The sequence below is a fragment of the Diadema antillarum genome, unplaced genomic scaffold, assembly GCF_040938485.1.
Source record: "Diadema antillarum isolate AM-2024a unplaced genomic scaffold, OU_Dant_1.0 scf00000029, whole genome shotgun sequence".
Lineage (NCBI taxonomy): Eukaryota > Metazoa > Echinodermata > Echinoidea > Diadematoida > Diadematidae > Diadema > Diadema antillarum.
This window is the reverse complement of record NW_027270918.1, coordinates 7711859-7731020: the sequence shown is the minus strand read 5'-3', so window position 1 is coordinate 7731020 and position 19162 is coordinate 7711859. Positions and strand designations below refer to the sequence as shown.

The 19162-nt window shown below is 38.8% G+C and overlaps 1 protein-coding gene across 1 annotated transcript; it reads left to right on the top strand.

The window, feature by feature from the left end:
- Positions 1-208: 208 nt before the first annotated feature.
- Positions 209-15271, top strand: LOC139737495 (G-patch domain and KOW motifs-containing protein-like). Its single transcript, XM_071648170.1, has 10 exons — positions 209-381; positions 2656-2888; positions 3505-3644; positions 4312-4418; positions 7083-7290; positions 8604-8736; positions 9361-9823; positions 12363-12535; positions 13258-13343; positions 15131-15271. The coding sequence occupies exons 1-10, from the start codon at positions 209-211 to the stop codon at positions 15269-15271; spliced, it is 1857 nt and encodes a 618-aa protein (XP_071504271.1).
- Positions 15272-19162: the final 3891 nt, after the last annotated feature.

Genomic DNA, 19162 nt, shown 5'->3' with positions numbered 1-19162 from the left:
TATATACAAGTGTTTTGACATGCTTTTTCTCTCGGAGGGAATGTTTCTTGTGGCCGTACACGGCAGGTTGCCGCTATACACAGGTGGTCGCTAAGACAGGTTTGACTGCTCAGCTCCAGTTGCGTACAACAAAACACGATCTTTTTGAGCTGGCGCCAAATGGCTGGCGCCCTCTCAGCTAGCTTCGAGTTGTGCTAGAAAACACAACATGGACAACGACACGGCAGACACCCAGAAAAAGCGGACAGGTGTTTCCTTTGCCATTGCTAAAAAGAAGGAGACTAAACAGCTAGATGTATCCAAAGTTGCTGAGGTCGATACTTCACAACAAAAAGCCGAGACAGACCTGATTTTGTCAGTGGAAGAAAATAAAATAACCAGGTAAGAGCACGATTCAATGAAAGTATGTACAGTATTGTCCCACGTACTGGATTCTATGTTAGTGGACTCTAAGCACGCGCACTCACAATTCACAGCAGCCACTCACTACTTACTACTAGTACGAGACTCGACTAGAGTAAAATATCCCGTTTGCGGCAGTTTAAGCATTGTTAAGAGTTTTTCCAACTTGTAAACAAATCAGGCAAATTATTTTCAACCATTTCATATATCATAGACAAGATTATTCATTAACGCAATTGTTTTCATGAAAGAAATTTACCACTGACCAACGCAGTTTTCATGATTTACCAGGGCAAAACCCGGCACAATTTTCGCCAATAAGGGCGATATGCGACGTAGTATTTCTGCTTGCGGCACGATGTACAATCCCTATGCAATCCGCGCGTGCTCCGCGATCTTTAGCTGAACGCCTTCACATGTCTCGCGAACATTGCGTAAGCGCCAATTCCCATTGCGAAAGCACGTGAAAATAGCGTGCGCACATGCATTGGCCGCAAACAAGATCGCACTTCTGGCGGTGTTGTTGATGTCTTTCTCGTGTTTTTCTCATGTTTTTTCGATGGTAACATCCACTTTCTGAAAAAAATGGCGGCCCACATCGGCTCGCGAAAATTCTACTTTATGTGAGGATATGTTTTCAAAATCCATGAACATCGAGAAAACGACATAAAATCCAGTTTCTTGGACCATTGTTTCTTAACTGTTATGTTAAGAAGTACCGAAAATTTCATTTTGGATGCGATATGTTGTCATTTAGGTGAGAAAATTTCACTTTCGTCAGAGATCGTGCCCTTTTTATCGGTTGGTTTTTGTTGATTGCTAGTGTGTTAGTATATGTGTAGTGTGCATGTAACAGTGCAATGCTGTGTTTAGCTGTATATTACCGTGTATGTTGTACCTGCCGCGAACGGCTGCACGGCCGCTTACTGACGCAGTTACTCTAGAGAGTCCCCAGACGGGTCTAAATGCTTACAAGCAGTCATATGAATGTGTAAATTTATACATCTTCGCGTATATAAACTGTATATTTTCTGGGATCTGTTGACGTCAAGATAGCTCGATAGCCACTGAAAAACTTGTTTGAATTGATACAGATCTAGATTCTAGAATATTTTGTTTCCCCAATTTTAATCACCAATCACCATGTGATCACAGCGATAAATAGCTTGCTTAATACTAGAAATTTAAATTTTATATCATTCAGCTCAGCACATTAATTTTAAATTTGAATTTACTGGGCATGGAATTGCTGTCTTAACATCATGTGATGTGTAAATAAAGGCGTTTCCTTGTACTTGTTTTTTTTTTTGTGGATGTTTTCTAAATGAAATCATTGACTTTGTGTCTCCTGCCTGGTTCAGTAATTTTGACTTGATTCTGTCAGTTTCTTATACACCAGTGTAGCACTGCTTTGTGCTTTCTGTACATCTATTTCTGTGTAGGGACAGCAATGAAATCAACTTGAGATCATATTCATGTGAAGTCATTCACCATCCATGTAGACCCTAGATTTATACTACCGTAATAAAATAATACAGCAAACTCCTCTTGCAACCGTGTCATATTTTTTTGTTTTTAATATTATAAGCACAAACAGACTTCAAATAAGACAGATACCATTCTTCCACATTAATTTGCGTCTATGGAGTTCTAGTGAAGAAATTTAACTTTAGGAGTGCCTAAAATTGGAACTGACACTTGGCACAGAACGTGTGTCGACAGATTTTTGATTTTTCTATTTCATTTCTTCTTTTTTCCCCTTGAAATATGTTGTAAACATGTAAAACAACTCCTGGGTAGAATTATTGTAGTTGTGTGATTTGAGTCTCAAAAAGACAAAATGCTGTAGAATTTTGTTTTTCTCATCTGCCAGACTGATGGTGTGAAGTAAGCAAGAATAGTGTTCCGAGGTTCAGAACTCTGGAGATGTGCAGATTGACCAATCAGTTCGTGCAAAGTAATATTTTGTAATTTGTGCAATTTACTATTACCCATGGAGTGGATGTGAGTAATACTGAAGACACTTTATATCTGTACATATATACAATTTTAGTATTATTCAAGATGTGTAGAAGCTTCCACACAGTAGACCTTTAGTATATCTTTTACACCGTAATCTATCTAATATTAGATTGATGAGTGCTTATAGATTGGTGTATGTAGCCCAGTCAGACTGCAAGATTTATTTTGTTGCCTTCTGTTTGGTGTGTTTTATTCTTTGCAAATTATTGGTGAGGCTATCTGTCATTACAGTGTCATCCCCAAGGAAGCACCAAAAGAGTTAGTAATTCCGCTGATCCAGAGGAATGCATGGCAGGTGAAAAGAGGAGCAGATACTCCAGACCAGGCCCAAGCAAAGAGGCCAAGTGGGTCACTAGAGGAAAAGGAGCAGAATTCTCATGCCAAGAAGAGGAAGAAGGAAGATGGTGACCAAGTGCAAGTTGGTGATGCTTTGGAGGATGAAGCTGTGAAAGAAATCATGAAAGGTCAGTACACTCTCCTGAAACTTGAAAGCAATTTTCAGACAGAGACCTATTCTATTAGGAGGAGAACATTTATTTATTAGTGATATGATTTTTCATGTGTCATTGGTAGCCAGGAATGTGCAGTAGTTGATCCACATTTGCACTTGAAAAGGATTTTCAGGCAATGTGGCAACAAGATATTGGTATCTGTTGTTTATTTTGGATTTGTTTGAGAGGTGGACATTACATTTGTAGGTGACACTAGGTACTTATTTTTAACACAATTCAATTGTGAACATGATGGCTTTCATGTAACAGATCTTCAAACAAAATATCGGCAATGACCAATGTAATGTGTTCGCAGCACCTAAATTAATTTGAAAACGAGGGGAAAGATACTTGAGTAATGATCAGATTATTGGGACTCAAGAAAAGGAACCAGAAATCAGTATATGGACTGCCAGGTAATTAGTATTTGCAACCTGACAAGAAAGGTCTTTTCAGAGACAACTGGTTTATGGAAAGCCTTTTCAGCTATTGAGTCGAGCTCTGCTTCCAGGATTGCAAATGATATTCACCAAATTTGTATTCGAAGGATGGGTTTCATCAGTAAAATTTATATTTCATTCACCATCAGATGTGTCCAAGTACAACGAGGATTGGGCCAGCAGGGACACACAAGACCTGAACATGACCATCCCACTCCTCATGCAGAATAAGGTTCCAGATGGCTTCGAGACGGACGACAGATTGGATGTCTCCATCCGCCCAGATGAGGTATTTAGAAATGAATCTTTAAATCTTTAATATCTTATGGGTAGGTCATATATTCTCTAGATTCTTTATAGTGCACTGGTACCCATGATGATGCGACAACATGTACTTTGAAGAGGTGTTGTTATTTGATTGTTTTTAGACTTGTTGATGTGCATATTAATTTTATATTGTTGATATACATTATAATCTTTCAGTATATTGTTAATATGCATATAATCTTTATATTCTTTGCGAAGTGGGAAGAAATTCCTTTGCAATCTTTTCATTTCAGTTAACTTTGTATCAACAACAAGTTCATTTCTTGAAGTTAGTACAATATGGCACAGAAGTATGAAAGGCATTACAATTATTCCCTCACCTTTTGCATGCTGAAATGTGCTTAGGTAATGAATTCAACTTAGTTTGTTCTTTATACCATTCACGTCTACCCAAACGTAAGGGAGGTTTTGTGATTATTCAGGATCCTAATGTTCTTTCTTGTGAGTGTATGACCCTCTGTTCATGTAAGCTGGTATGGGAATTTATTTTGATGCAATGCATCATCAATTATGTGTAGACTAATGATGTGTGCCAAGCTCATTTCGCCCTCAGAAAAAGATGTCAGTGGTGACTTTCTTGCTCATTCTCCTAATCTAAGGGACTTTTTGAAATGCCTTGATTATTATAGGCTTCTGCTGCGGACTATGATGAGGTTCCTATCGAGCAATTTGGAATGGCAATGCTTCGTGGAATGGGCTGGAAGGAGACAGAAGGAATTGGAAACACTATGAAGAAGTGAGTCAGACCTGCCTAGGTGGTATCATCAACTCATTTGTCATGTGTTTGTACAGCTTTAGAGTTGGAGTGAGCCTGCAAAACTCGACAGGTCTTTCTTGATCTTCAATAGGAGTGCGCAACTCTAACCTTGGAGTACAAAAGCTGCAGCAAAACCCTGGCCTCTCTTTTTAATGTATCTGAGTGCTTTACTTTTGTTGTCATGTTTATTCAAAGAGGGAGGTGGAGATTACTCCATCCAAGTGAGTATTTGAAGGTGGGACATGGTGATGTTCATAAGGAGGTGTTAATGCACTTAGATGACCCAGCAAATACATATAGTCACATCTATGCATACAATGGAGTTGTATCACAGCACAAATCAAGTAATGGTTGCTACAGTTGACGTAGCATCACACATTTTGTTGTTGAGTAAACTGTCACAATGATGTGTTGCATTATTGTAATCAGAAAAGAAAAAAAAATATGTTGTATATCTGATAATCAAGTGTCACACATCTACTTCATATATTAATCTTTTTCAGTACATCCTGGTAACTTCCATCATTACATATCTTGTGATTACATAAGTTTGCTTTTTAATGCTTGCTCCAGCATCTCAGTCCCCCCCCCCCCCCCCCACCAAAAAAAAAAAAAAAAAAGAGAGAGAAAAAAAAAAAATCAGTGACGAACAAGCAGTCCTTGTGAATACTTTAACGGCCTTCATTTGCAGAGTATTGTAATGTATATAGAATCTATTCCAATACAGAGATTTCTCTCTTAGAAGCAGTATCATGGCTGCCAGTGACATCAGGAGTGCCCCAGGGATCCGTAATAGGACCAGCTCTTTTCTTACTCTACATCAACGACATTACCAGTAACATCCAATCTACTATGCGACTTTTTGCTGATGATAGTGTTATCTATAGGGACATCCACTCAGAAGATGACAACATCTCCCTTCAACGTGATCTTGAGGTCTTATCCACCTGGTCCAAAGTCTGGCTTATGTCATTCAATGTGAAGAAATGTGCAGTGCTCACCATTACAAGAAAGCGTAGACCCAACATGTACAACTATACACTATGCAATGAATCCATCCCTAGAGTTGACAGCTACAAATACCTGGGAATTACAGTCACCAAAGACCTCCGATGGAATGAACACTGCCAGGAAAAGGCCAGCAATGCCAGCAAAACTCTTGGCCTGCTGCGCAGAACTCTTGCACCATGTCCAAAGACTGTAAAAGAAAATGCATACAAAGCCCTGGTTCTCCCCAAACTTGAATACAGTCCAGAAGCTTGGAATCCCTACACATCACAGTGTGTTGAAAACCTTGAACGAATCCAGAGAGCAGCTGCACGTTTTGTAACCCGGGACTACCAAACGACTACATCATCTTCGAGTCTCGTGAGACAGCTTACATGGGATCCTTTGCACACACGTCGCCTCCTTGCACAATCCACAATGTTCTTCAAAATACGGCAGCAACTTGTAAATATCTCCTTCCCAGCTTTCATAGCACCAGCCCCATACATCAGCAGAAACGACCACAGCCTCAAGCTTACAGTACCTGTGGCCACCATAGATTCCTACAAGTTTTCTTTCTATCCTCGAGCCATCCGTATATGGAACTGTCTACCACATCAAGCAGTAACAGCACAAACCCTGGCTGCTTTCCAAGAGGCTGCCCTTCCAGCCATCCGAAGGATGAAGCCTCCCATTGGTGACAGGATGCTGTAATTCAAGAGCATCTTTTACTTGCACATGTATCACGTTTTAATTGTACATATACTGATATCATCACGTGCACCATCACATACTGCCACTGCACCAACCCATCCCAGTCTAGCTGTGCTTGCAGCTGCTATAGGGATTACTCCATCAAGACATCAAGTATGTGTCATATGAATGTGGATTCTGCAGAACTTCAGCCAGCAAGAATGCATTCTTTCCAGTGGTCTGCAGTCTCTCAGTGCTATCTGGAGCTATTCACAGCAATTTGATGCAATATTTGATTGCACAATATTTGATTGCACAACCTGGGGTACCAAATGAAAATTAACCATTTTTAATTTTTTTTTCAGTGCTGTACCCTGGGTTACAAAAAAAATGTTTAAAAAATATATATATATTTTAGTATTATTATACAAAAAATTAGAATGAGTGATAATGACAATGGGGTGAGTTCTTGGATTATCTAATGATTGCGTAATAAACGGTAAAGTAAAAAAAAAAATGATGATGATGATACATTTTTGAATAGTTACTCAATGAAATTAGTATTATCATCGAGATTAGATTACGCAAGTTGAGACAGAAGGAAAATTGGCGTTGAGATCATTATTGCCGCGCCGATTTATGCTGGCGCTGATGATGAGAAAGAAGTCACCATGACAACATTGCACAACTGTATGATAATGGACATGAGATGGCGCTGCACAATGCCGTATCCTGGGTTATGATGGTACAATGCCGTATCCTGGGTTATGATGGTACCCCAGGGTACGTTGTGCCAAATCATATTATATACCCCGCCCCCAATCTTTACAGATGGCTTCTTTTCGGAATGTTTCCTAGTATTAAAATCATGAACAGTCTTGAACACTTCTCCATATGTTGCTACTGCATACATTAAAGGTACCTGTTATACCAATCAAGTTGACTCTCATCTGAAACTTGCAGGGCAGTTCAGCCCATGGAAGTCACCGTAAGACCGAAGGGTCAAGGACTTGGGGCGGACAGACGGCGTGGGGATGACCTAGAAAAGAAGAGGATGGTCAAGAGGAAGCCAGGGGATCCTGCACCAAAGGAAGACACGGAGCCAAAGGGATTCACCAAAGGGGGCGCTGTTCTTGTTACCAGTGGCCCACACAAAAATCTCTACGGCAAAGTATGTTGAATCTTTCCTCATATTTGGTTTGATTCTTTCCTTCATGTTTCATCAGTGGCAAGAGACACCAACATTTATTTTCTATTTTTTATTATTTCATTTGTCACCAGTGCATCCAGTGAGTTTTAAGCATATGAACGCTTTCATAAAATGTGACCGTGCATCACAAAACGAACAAAAAGTAGCATCCATTGATTGTATGTGAAGACTAAAAAAAGGTAAAACAGGTCAACCGAGTCAGTTTTTCTGAAAGAGCTATTATTCTTCAACATTACTTCTCCGTATGGAATCATAAAATGAATGGGAAAGTGTGTTTTTAGCAGTTTTTCTACAACCTTTTTTCTTGCAGAATAGTGAGATCAGGTACATCCTAGAGGCCCCTTTTCATTTCTTGAAAATCCTATGTTCACTCTTCACTTTTAATCGTAATAACTTTTGAAAGGATGATGCTACTGCTTTGAAAGTTGGTATTAGGCATGGACAGACTGTGTTAATAAAGCATGCTCAATTTCAGCTTAATCTGCTAATGCCTTCATTGTTGTTACGGTGGTTTACATCCTGTTTTTTGTCACGTTCACTTTTCCAATTCCTTTATTTCCAATATTTAGATAGGTTAGGAGAGTCCATTTGAAATGAGTTATACATCATTATAAAGCTTAGAGTCTGTTCTTTCAGAATCTGCCCTAAACTAAAAATCCATATCTGGCAACTTTTTGTTCGTTTTGTGATGCAGGGTCGCAAATAGTGTAAGATCCGTGGTAGACCTGGAAGGCGGCCTGAGCCAGCTTTGCGAACCATTTACACATGATTTTCAGGCCAGCTCAAGCAACTGTGCTCCTCATGGACCTCAAGGACCCCTGTTTAACATGGGCTGGCCTCATATTGTCATATCTTAATCTGCCGTATGAGTGCCCTTTCAGTAAACGGTGCTTATGGAATAAAAGTTGGTATAACAACTTTTATTATATCAAGCTTTTGAACTCAAAATGCTACAAAAGATAACTCATTATCTCTGCAAATCGAGTCAGGTGAACAAGTTTCTTGGTAGAGCTTTCCAATATAATACAAGCAAAAGTGATTCTGTGAAAGATTAATTTTGAACTCTTACGAGTACCAGTACGCTGTTTTAGCTTTAATTTCTACCCGAGGCGTGGAGTGTTTAAATCTCCCATTCCATGAATGAATGTCCACCCCGGACATCTAACAGTAATTCAGTGTGCACATTCTACAGGAGTCATCCTTGTCAAATGCTATCATACCTATGCTATTTGTTTACCCATTTTATGCTCTCTTTTTTTGTACGTGTGTCACAGATTGAAGGTGTGGATGAGGATAATTTACGAGTAGTCGTCAAGTTTGCCCTGAGCGGTCAATCTGCCACGGTCAGCCAGTTTGCTGTCCAACTGGTTTCCAAAGAGGACTACAAGAAATATGCAAAAGATCTTGGTAAGACTGTCTGGAATGTATGTATTGTAAGTGACAGAAAGAACCAAAAATTACTGAAAACCTACTATGTAATAAGTGTGTGGGGTCATGCTACTTTGAGGTCACTTTCATAGTCACCACTGATGACAAAAGATTGCCTGACTCATGGATGATGAAGAAAAAATCTTTCCATTTCTCATTAGTTTAAGTCTGAGGTGACTGATAGCATACATTGATCTATTTTAATAACTGATAAACATGAATAAAATGTTCTACATTTGGGGAGGGGGCTGAATTTTACTCAAAATGTATGCATGGATATATTGAATATGAAACTCTCTTCAAAATGTTACAACTTACCGTAAATGTTAGGTAATAGTCCAAATTTTACTGAAAAAAGAAATTATGTGCTTCATCTTATATTCCTTGATTTCCTGTTCTTTTATATCATGTTACATTTGTACTTTAAAGAACTGTCAGCAAGTTTTATGATGTACATAGACTCCATGATCAGTTTTCTACTCAATACATTTATTCAAACATTGATGAAAACTCCTCAGTAATTACTTAGAGATCCTTTACGTATGTTTATCACAAATAACTTCAAGGGTGCTTCTGTTTCTAATCGTGGCATTAAACTTCTAGGAAAGTTCAGCAAGGGGCATGACGAGCTCAAGAAACAGGCGGAGAAGAAGTCGAAGAGTGATGAAATTGAGGAGAAAAGGGGAGATAGACATCGAGACGGTGATAGAAGGAGTGATTCTAGAGATGACAGACATCGAGATGGTGATGGAAGGAGCGGTTCAAAAGACGACAGACGATCCAGACATGGTGGACCAAACAAAGACAAATCTGACAAATATTCTGACAGAGACTCAAATAGGAGTGATAAATCTAGGAGAGACTATGAGAAAAATGGAGAGAGGAATGCAGGCAAGCACAGACATTCTGACCAAGATGAGTCGAGGGGGGAGGGATCCCGTTCACACAGTAAAGACCGCCGACGTGAAGATGAAGGAAGTAGAGGTCGTCACGGTGATGAGAGACGGGAGGACAAGAGGAGTATCAGGGACTCACAGAAACAGAGAACAGATCATGATAGATCAAGGTATGCACCCTATGCACTTCTTTGTGTGTTGATTGTTTGATACATTATCAAAAAGTTGCAAAGAATGAAAATGCTGCAAGACATCATGTAGTCAATATCATTATTCAATTGAACTTGGCAAAATGTTTGATAAGTAAGGATGTTAGTCCCGTGTGTTTGTTATGTGTATGCATGCAAACAACAAAATAATTCTGAAAGTGTACAATAGAATGAAATAGAATAGAACAGAATTGAATTGAACTGAACTGAACTGAATTGAATTGAATTGAATTGAATTGAATTGAATTGAATTGAATTGAATTGAATTGAATTGAATTGAACTGAATTGAATTGAATTGAATTGAATTGAATTGAATTGAATTGAATTGAATTAAATTAAGTTAAATTGAAGAAGATGTCTTTAAACCTGTGATTTAAATAGTAGGTAGCATGGGGCTACCATGGAGTTGGAAGGCTTACCCGACTGGAATATGTTCAAGAATCTCTGTAATGAATCTTGTTCAACTTTATCACTGATCTCAATGTAAGGACACACATAGTGAAGAATCTTGATTGGAGTCGACCATTACGGATGAGCGTACCCTGTGATGCTTATATTTGCTTACAGGCACTTTTTGTGGTTTTCGAATGTGGGCAGCAAATAGAAAATCTATTCATTCGGGCCAGCGACGAATCCCAACTCTACCAGGTCTTTGAAATGATGAGGCATCAACTGTAGACTGAATGGCCCGAATTCACAAAGGTGGTACAATCTTTGTCCATGGTTTAAACCATGGACAAAGATTGTACCACCTTTGTGAATTGGGGCATATGAGTCACACAAAAAGTGTGTTAAATTACAGGCACAAGAGAACCCTTTTGTGCAAAGCTCTCTATGTCTGGCAAATTCATGTATGGAGTAATGTTTGTAATGCTGCATGAATCAAATTCAGGCTGAAGCTTGTGATTGGCTGTGGCAGAAAGGAAATTAGATATTCTCATCATTTCCAGTGATCTTTTTTTTTTAAACGAATAAGGCATCTTCCAATCACTTTCAGACAAAATATTTCTACATCTAAACTGACATCACGAGAGTAAATTTGATGATGTGTTAGCTTTACCCTCTGAGTTGTCTTTGGGGCTGAAAAGAGCTCATTTCTGCTAATACAGTGGAAACTCGATATAACGAGATGGTCGGGACCGAGTCATTTTCCTCGTTATAGCCGATATCTCGTTATATCAGTAGGCATAAAAGAGGGCATAACATAAAGACATTAATTTGCACATGTGGGACTACCCATCATATTTCAATCAATACTGTGATAGCTTGATTGTGTGTGAGGGAATTACTCACCTTTATGGGTAAGAAGATGTTTTTCACCAAGGAAATCCAATATCAAGAATGTGTTTTTTATTAATTGTAGATGTTTGAATTTGTAAATTTATATAGCTTGCGATTGTATCAAGATCGTGTGTGGATTGGTATGTGGTTATCGTATGGGTGTGTGTTGTGTGGTCTGCACAATGCTGTGTGTGTATATGACACATTCTGTATGCATTATGACTGGCGTGTGTGTGAAGATGGGGAATTCCCTACGTAGAAGGCCAATCACAGCATCAGATTGCCTCACACCTGCTAAACGTCATGATGATGTCATGTATACATACTTATGGCCGTCCCACCACATTTTCTGCATGTATCAGTGTGCGCGCACACACACACTTACACGTACAACATGCAGTGCTAGCTGGAGTGCACTGAAGAAAATGATTATGTGTATACAAGACAGTTTTTGGCGCATCAAGCTTTACAATCTCGGAAGATGATAGCACAGGCGAAGTAAAGCTTTACCGAAGGCATTTTGCTTTACCTCGCTATAGCAGGTTTGATTTACTATGTTTTTCTTTGTTTGGAAGTCACAAAATTTATCTCGTTATAGCAGTTATTTCGTTATAGCCGATCTCGCTATAAGAGTAGCATTTTACATAGACTTGTGTGGAAGGAAATTTGGGACCGGGAAAATTTCCTCGTTATAACCGATATCTCGTTATAGCAGTGTTCGTTATACCGAGTTTCCCCTGTATTGCCTGCTATGTATTGCAAGTGCAGACCACTGCTGCTATCTTCAAACATTCACCTCAAATGCAAGGCAAAAATTTAGCATCTATATTCAATGTTTTCATCCCCAATTTGCATGATGTGAACCCAGCATTGTTAGAAGCAGAGTATCATTCTCTTTAAGACGATGCTACGGCTATCTCTCCACAAAGATAACCCTTTGTTCAGTGTATGGTCAATATGCTAATATACATGGAAATAATGTAGGCCCCATGCTGTACTTTGTAAGGCAAGCAGTAGATGCCACGGTGCATTTTAATTTAGAGAGTAGAAAAGGTTTCTATTGGTAACCCATTGTGTATGAAGTAAAGTGTAACTTTCACATTCATAACATTCTCTGCACCTGGATGCATTGTGAGAGATTCCAATCCAGGGATACTACATGTTGGAACATATTTGATGCTGAGTTAAATTGATAAATTCTTCTTTTCATGGGATCAGCTCCAAAGGTATGGAGAGTACTGCAGCATACTGGCTTCGTCCTGCCCTCAGGGTTCGCTTCATCGATTTGTCCTACAAGAAAGGGAAGTACTACAATGCCAAGGTCAAGGTCATTGACGTCATCACAAGAGACACCTGCACTTGTCAAACGGATGATGGCAAACTTCTTGAAGGTGACTTTGAATATGACTTCTCCTTCTTGTGGAGATTAGCAGAGGAATTGTCTCATTCTGTTTTCACAAGCAGTATTAGAGATTATGACTTCTGTGTTACATGCAACCGTGATTTTTAGCTCCACAATTTGTTAATATGGCAGGTGTAATATTCAAATATTCAGAATCCCAGAACTACGGCAGATGCATTAGCATAAAGAGAGTATACATTTTTCTCCATCCACACTTGTCAAAGTGTATTTGAAAAATCTGCAATGGAAAGTTATACTTCATCTGACATACAAATGTTGATATTTTTAATCAGCAAATCTTAATAATGGCTTTGTTTGGCCAAGAAATAGAAAGATATGCAGATGTAATTTAGTCAGGAGTACAGTGCATGTATGTCTTATGATGATGATAATGTGGTTGTAGACAAGACAATGTCACACCAGCTGGAACATGAGATGTTCTGGCATTGAAAGTAATCTGTAGCCTCCTGTCATCATGTGGCCTTGTAACTGGGCTATCTACATGGGCGAAATTTAAGGGGCCTCAAACAAGGGAAATATCATTTCTTTCAGTTTTCCAATGTGCTACCTGAAAAGTATTTCCATTTTTATGTGTGTGTGGTAGTAACTTTATTGGTTACTTCTGTGGCAGTCGTCTTGGTAATCCTTCAAGTTTTGGCACTGTTCAAGAAACATTTTTTATTCTTCTCAATTATTGTTTTATATGTACAGACATCCACCAGTCGATGCTAGAGACATTGATCCCTAAGGTAGACCCAGCCTATGTCATGGTGGTCAGTGGAAAGCTGACAGGCCAGGTGAGTGTTCTCATATAACTATTCTTATCCAGTTGTGATATTCGTGTAATACATTACAAGAGACCCAACTGGCGACCATATTTCAAACCTTACCAACCTTTCCATCCAGAAGTTGAAGGCTGCTACCAAATGTGCGCAGTGTGCCAAGCAGGAATGTTAGGGAGAGCCATTCATTTGTAAAATACACAGGCTGATTGAATGGTATGTTTTGGGCCAAAGCAGATGGCCATATTCTGCTGGCATGTGACAGTGTACTGTTGGTAATTGGCTATCTGAGAAGTTCAATGACCTTTGACTATCAAAGGATTCATAACTTAAAGCTGATCCATGTACATAGTTCTCAGAAGTGCGCCAAAATTCATCTTCCGCCAGTTGGAATTTGCTTGCAATACTTTTTTTAATAGTACATGTACATCCTAAGGGTCTACCAAGAAATTCACCTGGGTGATGCAATTTGCCAGGAGGATGAGTTGTTTCGAGATCAAAAGTGTAGAATAATTGTGGGACTGTAGAACATTTATTTTATGATTGATTGTACCCTTGCAATCTTATTTTCCAACGAGCTGCATGCAATTTGCTTAGTGCGGAAGATCACTGTGGCCTGATTTGTCGATTATCGATAATCAATTATGAAAAATTACATAGCAACCACCTTCAGGTAAGTTCTGAGATTGTGGACTTCCAGTGAACCTTTTGGCTAATATTTTGCAATTTTGTCAATGCCCAACTCTGAAATCCTGTCATTACAGTGTTTTTCCACACATTTCTTATGCACACATACATTTTGGAGCAAAATTTGACAGTTTTGCAGGCATATAAGAACTATGTTTTGGTTTTAATGTCTTACTATGTTGAGGACGAGTCCCAAGTATACTTTGGCAAGTGTGTATGGGAAATGTGTGTTGTAGCAAAATCAGTCTATCCTCAAGGTAAAGGTCAGTGATTTAACCAGGAGCATCACTGCACTGTCTATGCTGTAAGGGATAGTATGGGCTTATCACCATTCATGTTGGTTAAAAAACTAAACTGCAGTGGCAGATCCAGAGGGGGCGCACCAGGCATGTGACCTCTCTTCATAAATCAAAAGAAAAAAATGAAATGAAACCCGGAAGTAGCACCAGAAATATTTTTTGCATCCCCCCGTTACGGAATTCCTATATCCACCCCTGAACTGATATATGAAGTGTGAAATTCCAACCATTCGATTCAGTCATGAAGAGTCATCAGTTTCATTTGTTCATGATGTTTTGTTTGTTTGTTTGTTTGTTTGCTTGTTTGTTTGGTTGGGTTTTTTTTTTTTTTTTTTTTTTTGGGGGGGGGGGGATTGCCATTGGCAGCTGTTGTAGTATAGATTTTTACAATCCCACAAGCTCCTATATCACATTAATTGAGATTGTATCATCTACACATAATAGAAATATAGGAATTCGAGAGACCAGCATCTCAAAAAGAAAAGAAATAGTGAGCAGTGGTTATAGTTCATGGTCAGACCATGTGTAATATTTATTTAGTCGTTTATTTGTTTCTTATTTTGTTATTGTTTTTTAACCTCACATCCTCTGCTCTGTTCGTCTATCTATCTATCTGTCTATCTATTTATCTATTTATCTATCTATCTACCTATCTATCTTTCTATCTATCTATCTCTCTATCTATCTACATTGTACCTATCTATCTATCAATCTGTCTATCTGTCTATCTGTCTATCTGTCTATCTATCTATCTGTCTGTCTATCTATCTATCTATCTATCTATCTATCTATCTATCTATCTATCTCCCACCCCAGCTTGGCATGGTGCTGAAGAGAGACAAAGTCAGGTGTATAGCTCACGTCCAGCTCCTGAGTGACAGGGAATCAATCATAAAAATGGACTATGACACCATCTGTGAATACGCCGGAAATATTCAGGATGAGGAAGACTATTAGCCAAGGATGTCATCTTCTGAAGTAGAGACTAATGTCCCCTATCTCACCAATTTTTATACCTCGCCTGATAGACTGTGATTCCATCTTTAAACTAAAATGGATTGAAAGCATGGAGAACAAGGACTACTAGCAGGATGCATCCTCTCCAAGGACTAAAAGCTAAATGACTGTCTTCTAAAAGTTTTTCTTCCTCTCCACCCTCTCCCTCATCTCACTCCTGATTTCCCACCCATCCCCACCAACCCCCCCCCCCCCCCCCCACCCTAGTTTGGCACGTGGCATGATGGACTGTAACTCCACCTGTGAGCTGATATATGCCAAACCATTCTGTGACAAAGAGTATTAACACCTGTCATATCATTCTTATGGAAGACAAATTCTTACTTTTTTCATTCATTTGGTTTCTTTTTTTATTCAATTCATGATAAATAATGAATTGAATTACCTCCTTTCTGTGTATGAGTTGATATATTGGAAAATATGGACATGAAATATGGAAAAATATTGCCTTATGCCATCCTTCCAAGATCCCTCCCCCTCCCCCCCCCCCCCAAAAAAAAAAGAGAAAATGTTTCCCCAGATCAGCACATTATTCCCTCATTTTCAGGGTTCTGCATGGTTTCATATGGCCCATGTGAGTTTATGATGCTCATTTGAATATGTTCAGTGGTACCGTTACACCATTTTTTAAATGTAGTAGGAATATTTTTTAATTCATGGATGTTTATGATTTCTGCTAATCCCATGGAGATAAGCATTTGTGTCAATCTGCTCTTTAGTATTGCACTGAAATCACTTTCAATGCAGTTTCAACTGTAGTGTATTATTTTTTTTTTTCGATGTTATTTATTTTCTAGCACTTTGTAATGCTAAAAATGCAATGTATACAAGGCATGACATCCCCATGATTTCTTATCCAGTAATTTCACTAGACTCATATGACACATATGATGAACAATCCCATTATACACTGTACTTTCTTATGCTTACCATGATGACTTTATCTTATGATGTCACAAATGGAGATACATGTACACGTATGTATTTTCAGATTTATTCATTTGAAGAGTGCAAGTTTTTTGTCAATCTTCATGTTTATACATGTATATGTTAATAAAGACATCTTTTATACATTGGACTCTTTTCAGTACATTGTAATCTGTTTGCTGGCGTGTTATTTGATGTACCCTTGTGTGGAATTTCTGTAGATTATCAAGGATATCACAAGAAGAATAATGCTCTTTAATAGGCCATTATAAACAAAAACTTAGATTGGGTTTTGAAAGAAGCAATTCAAGGCAGGACAATGATTCAACTTTGCTGCAACAAGTCAAGCCATCATGTAGCAATTTGTTACTACGTGACATCCAAGTTGTAAATAATCGAATCATTGGCATGACAAAAGTTGTTAGAGTCTAAACAGATAAAGGCAGTGGCAGATCCAGGTGGGGGCACACCGGGTGCATGCCCCCCCCCCCCCCCCCCCCCCCCCCCCGTATTTATTTTTTTTTGTTAAAAGAAATAAAAAGAAAAAAATGGGGGTTCATGTAAAGGTGCCCCCTTTTACAGAATTCCTGGATCCGCCCCTGTAAAGGAGCTATACAAAGCAAAAATCAAGTAACAAAATTTATATCTTAACCAAGATTAGAGGGAGAGGAGGTTATACAATGTGGACGTGTGAAAATACATGTACATGTATATAGCCAATTATAAGGAAATTGCCACATGATCCAACTTTGTTCAGTCCATTGTGTCAAGCATACACACCATAAACAGTAATTGATAGCAATTACTGTACACATACCAGGGAGGTCACCTCCCTGCATGAAAAGGGGCAAGGTTTGAATACAAGGCTTCATCAAATGTCAATTTGAACAAAATTTGATATAGATATGCTGGCATAAAAGCATGCCTATATGTACTGGTATTTATACTGCCTGTACATAACATGTGTGTGCACAAGTATAATGCATGTGTATGTGGTGTATATATTTTGTTTTAGTGATCGCACAACATCGTTTTTCAGTGAAACAATGTTGAATGTACATGTTTGTTTGTTTTTAATATAAACCCCTCTGAAAATCAGCCCTTGTTATGGTTGAAAGGGAAATGAAGAAATAAAAAAGAAAAAAGAAAAACAAATAAACACATGGGAAAAGTGCCTACTTGTATGTGAGAGAAGTAATGTTGTATATTTGACCAGGGTCTTAATTGATGATTATGTGGGGCTTCTCTGCTGATATTGTTCGTCTGTTTGTTTCTAGTTGTCACTGCTTTGCTGTCTTATCAGTGAATTACAAGAATGTTGCTCATTCTGATCTCCTGCAGCAGTATTTTATAAACTCAGCATGCGACATGAATATCACAAAGCACAACAGATATATACTCCACATGTATTGGTCGCATTTGACCTGAAAAAAAAAAAATGTCAGTAGATAATGTATTGGAACTACATCAGTTACAAGGTACCACTGCTTTGTACGCTTGTACAATTTCCTGGAGATGTTTACACTTAGAATAGTAAATGTAACTGCCTTTGCCAAGGAATTTAAACATTAATTATTGCTGGGTACAATACATAAAACACTAAGTTCTTTTCCTCCGTGAACAGCAGCAATATGCTGTGTACATTCTAATTCATTTGCAGCACAATTGATACAATTTCTTTGTAAACAAAATAATGTAAAACTAGATGTAGGTGTGTGTGTGTGCACGAGTGTGTGTATGTGTGTTTGTCTGCATAATTTCTTGTGTGTTTTTGTCTCTATTTTCTAAAGTTCAAGCTATATTTTAGGAAAAAAAAATTAGCACCACTGTGTTCAATGCATTCAGCTGTCTAGAATATTTCTCAATTCAAAGTTATGACAGCATATTGGTTATTAATGAAGTTCTTTCTTTTTTTTCAAAATTTTCATATGATTATTGTGTGAATGAAGTATTGGTATTGACCGATTCGGGTTCGTTGAGGGCAGCAGACATTTCATGGCAGCCATAGTGGGTGTCTCAGCCGACCTCCCCCCCCCCCCCCCCCCCCCCCCCCCCGCTCTCCCCCACCCCGGGCAACATGTTTATCACGCACTTGTAACAAAGGTTCACGCACTCAGTACCCGGTACGAGACGCCCATTGGCTAAAGCAGTTTTTCATTCTGCGCGCGTGCTAATGTAGGGAGAGGAGTGGGGAATGGGAGGGGGGGGGGTCGGCTGAGACACCGAGTAATGGCGCTGCCCATGCCAAAAATACACATAGCGCGTCACAGAATCGGTCAATAGTGTAGCGACAAGTTCAAAGCTTGGAGGGCTCCTAAATCTTCTTTACCCAGCCTATCCTTGACCAAAGAAAGGAATAAAAGCATAATGAAATTAATAAATCAAAATAACCATGAAATCTAGACATAAGACAGTACCGGGTACATTTGGTACAGTACACTGTATTAAGGAAAACTATAGTATAGTCTGCAGATCATTCTGGCATTTTTCACATACATTGTACTAGTACCCGGTATTTAATCACCTACAGAAGCAAGCACAGGTAGGTCCTACCAGTATGCTGTACATGTCTTGCCTGTAATCCAAACAACTGAAACAGGCTTATAATTCAATTGATTTGTTGTACAGGTGTACCGATACAGGCAGTAAGTTCACATTTTATCAGTTGCAAAGGTCACTATATCAGAGACTGTTTTGGAGATCAGGAATTAACCCCTGCAAGTGTCAACAATGCATGGATTTAGATCAAGAGCATCAAACAGCACTTGTTCTTGCTACAGCAGGAATAGATGACGTTATCATACAAAAGTTTCAAGACTTGTACTGGTATGCCTGATGAGGCCAAACCAGACAGAGTGAATTAGCTAGGGTAAATTTACTTAAGCGATTGATACCGGTACAGTT